Here is a 3,256-nt window from a genome sequence, read left to right as displayed (position 1 = left end):
AATTGGTGAAAGAAATAGACTTACAAGGCCAGGAAGCGAAGAGAACCCCAAAGAAAAGGAATCCAAAGAGGACCACACCAAGACACATCATCATTAAAATGCCAAGAGCAAAAGACAAAGAGAGAATCTTAAAAGCAGCAAGAGAAAGAAACTCAGTTACCTACAAGGGAATACCCATACGACTATCAGCTGATTTCTCAACAGACACTTTGCATGCCATAAGGGAGTGGCAAGAAATATTCAAAGTGATGAATGCCAAGAACCTACAACCAAGATTACTTTATCCAGCAAAGCTATCATTCAGAATTGAAGGTCAGATAAAGAGCTTCACAGATAAGGAAAAGCTAAAGGAGTTCATCACCAACAAACCAGTATTATATGAAATGGTGAAAGGTATCCTTTAAGAAGAGGAAGAAGAAGAAAAAGGTAAAGATACAAATTATGAACAACAAACATGCATCTATCAACAAGTGAATCTAAGAATCAAGTGAATAAATAATCTGGTGATCATAATAGAATCAAGGACATCGAAAGGGAATGGACTGACTATTCTTGGGGGGGAAAGGGGTGTGGGACATGCGGGAAGAGACTGGACAAACATCATGCACCTATGGATGAGGACAGTGGGTGGGGAGTGAGGGCGGAGGGTGGGATGGGAACTGGGTGGAGGGAAGTTATGTTGGGAAAAAAGAGTAACTAATGTAATAATCTGAACAATAAAGATTTAATTTAAAAAAAGGCACAGAACTATTCCATGGAGGGGGAAGGCCAAGGACTCCTTTGGCTAAGTGCCAAGAGCACGTCTGCAGATTCTCTGTAGGTAAGCAGTTCTTTAGACTATAAGTCAGCAAATGGTTTCTTGGGGCTCTGAAAGAGTTGTAATGAGATTTTAGGGACCAACTCATGATATATGACAAATTGCCAGTTATAAAAACAGTCATGGGCTTTTTTTTTCCTGTTAAGTGCATTGCTCACTGTTATAGAGAAGACAGGCAAGATGGCAGTGGGCTGCAGCTCTGGGAATGGAGGTGAAGGGGCACAGGGCTTTCCCCATCAGCAGAAGTGGGTGTGGGATCCAGATAACAGGATGAGCAGTGGGAAGAAAGCAAAATAAACATCTTAAAAGTCTTTCTCTAATATCCTTCGCCACAAAAATCATACTGACCTTGATTACAGTGTATTTCCCATGAGTCAATCTTCTCATCCCCAGGCATGGCTGAAGCCCAGGTCTCCCCTGAGCAACCAGGACAGAAGCCCTACTTTTCTGTGCTATTCCCACTTCAGTTCACCCCGATCCATTCAGCGCCTCAGCCCAAATCCTTCAACTCATCCCAGACTCCTTTCAGACTCTCAACCCCATAGCCGGCAAACTGCGGCTCATGAGCCACATGCAGCTCTTTGGCCCCTTGAATGTGGCTCTTCCACAAAATACCAGGTGTAGGCGTGCGTACAGTGCGATTGAAACTTCGTGGCCCATGTGCAGAAGTCAGTTTTCGGCCTGGCGAGTCTAGTGTGAAGAAGTACTGTTGATATTTGGCTCTGTTGACTAATGAGTTTGCCGACCACTGCTATAGCCTGTCTGACAGCAACTTCTTTCAGAACTACTTTCAAAATATATGGAAACTCTATCCATTCCTCCCCTTGTCCCACTGCTGTCCGCTCTGTCAGCTGCTAGCCAAATCTCTGAGAAACCTAAAATAGATCATGTCCTTAGCCTGCTTTAAAACAACAACAACAAAAAACAACAGTCATGGGGATATAAAGCACAGCATAGGGATTATAATCAATAATATTGTAACAATTATGTGGTGTTAGATGGGTACTAGACTTATTTGAGTGATGACTTTGTAAGTTACATAAATGTCTAATTACTATGTTACACACCTGGAACTAATATAATATTGTATGTAAACTGTAATTGAAAAATAAAAAGATGTATATGAAAATCAATTTGTACCCCTATAGACTTCAATATATAAAATAATTTTTATGTTTATAAAAATTTGATAAAATTATTTGGTTTTATATCAGGTCTCAGAATGTTTAGAACTTGTAGGCACCCTTAGAGGCTTGAAAGAGGCAATTTAGCTACAAGTGAAATAAAGTGAGAAGATAGTGGAGCCCTTGGTTTTTAAGATTCCACCAATGAAATCTTCTGATAACTTAAATAAATACTCATCTCCTCAAGGCTAGGAGCAGACCAACAGAGTACAAGCTTAAGAAGAACGTTGTGGTTGTAGGAGGCACAGAGTAGGCAGCACAGTGAAAAGATCATGGGTTGTCAAGTCAGGAAGACCTGAATTTGCAGCCCATCACTTCTATCTTCCAGGTGTTTATCATTGGACAAGTTGTGTGACATCTCTGAGCTGTAGTGTGCTCATCTTTATTCCCCTTTATGGCATTATTGAGGGGCTGAGGATGCTCAGAACCAAAGCTAATAGATTTTGGTCCTCTCCCTCTTCTCCATGTAGGTGTAAACTAAGCCCATCCTTATCAATGAGAAATAAAGAACATGGAAGATAATTTCAGGTCTCATGATCTATTCCTTGGTGCTCCTGGTAGACACAACATGGGGATGACTAGACCATTGTTCTAACACAATATTCTTATGAGGAATATTCATCTATGACTATTTTCTGCTTCAAACTTACCTTACAGTTTTTCTCCCAGAAGGATGGAGGTAGTAGTTGCACAGGAAGATGAGTTTTCAGTGTCCTCGGGGAAGGCATTGCATTAGCCTGGTCAATTCCTGAAAAATTATACTGGCTTATCACTTACTTTTTAAAAAGTTGTTATTTCTTATGCAATTGATTGTGTCCTTTTTTTCAAATATGACTTTTGAGTTTAATGTCATGTTTAGCCCTTTGTCACTCTGAGATGGTAAGAGCATTCTTCCCTGTTTTCTTTTAGTACTTAGTACATTGTGTTTCATTTTGTATGTTAAAATCTTTGATACATTGGCCTTCACTTGGTGTCTTATTTACTACTAGAGGCCCGGTGCATGAATTTGTGCATGGCAGTGGGGGGGTTGAGGGGAGGAGGGACCAAGGGAGGTTGGCCGCTGGCCCTGAGGAGGGAGCCAGTCCTCAACCCCCAGGGGAAAGGGGCTGCATCCGCCACCATCCACCCCTGGTTCCCCAACCCAGCCCGGGCCCAAAGGCCCCAGAGGGATCGGGAGAGGTGGCGATGGTTGCCAGGCTCTACGCAGAAGGAACGAACACTGGATGCTGACACCACTGCCCTGAGCACCTTGCGG

At 42.2% G+C, this 3,256-nt stretch overlaps 1 protein-coding gene across 2 annotated transcripts in view; it reads right to left on the bottom strand.

Moving 5' to 3' along the window:
• The window catches only part of LOC102774205 (sulfotransferase 1C4-like), a 34,105-nt gene that overhangs the window by 18,897 nt on the left and 11,952 nt on the right, over window positions 1-3,256 (bottom strand). For both annotated transcript variants that reach the window (XR_001514403.1, XM_015566042.1), the window contains exon 3: window positions 2,652-2,749. Coding sequence is in view for 1 of the 2 variants with exons in the window: in XM_015566042.1 (XP_015421528.1) it covers window positions 2,652-2,749 (98 nt within the window). In the remaining variant the exon portion in view is untranslated. The remainder of the gene's footprint in view (window positions 1-2,651; window positions 2,750-3,256) is intronic.

Source organism: Myotis davidii, unplaced genomic scaffold (genome assembly GCF_000327345.1).
Source record: "Myotis davidii unplaced genomic scaffold, ASM32734v1 scaffold282, whole genome shotgun sequence".
In the NCBI taxonomy this organism is placed as follows: Eukaryota; Metazoa; Chordata; class Mammalia; order Chiroptera; family Vespertilionidae; genus Myotis; species Myotis davidii.
The sequence above is the reverse complement of the archived record's forward strand: the minus strand, read 5'-3'. Positions and strand labels throughout refer to the sequence as shown.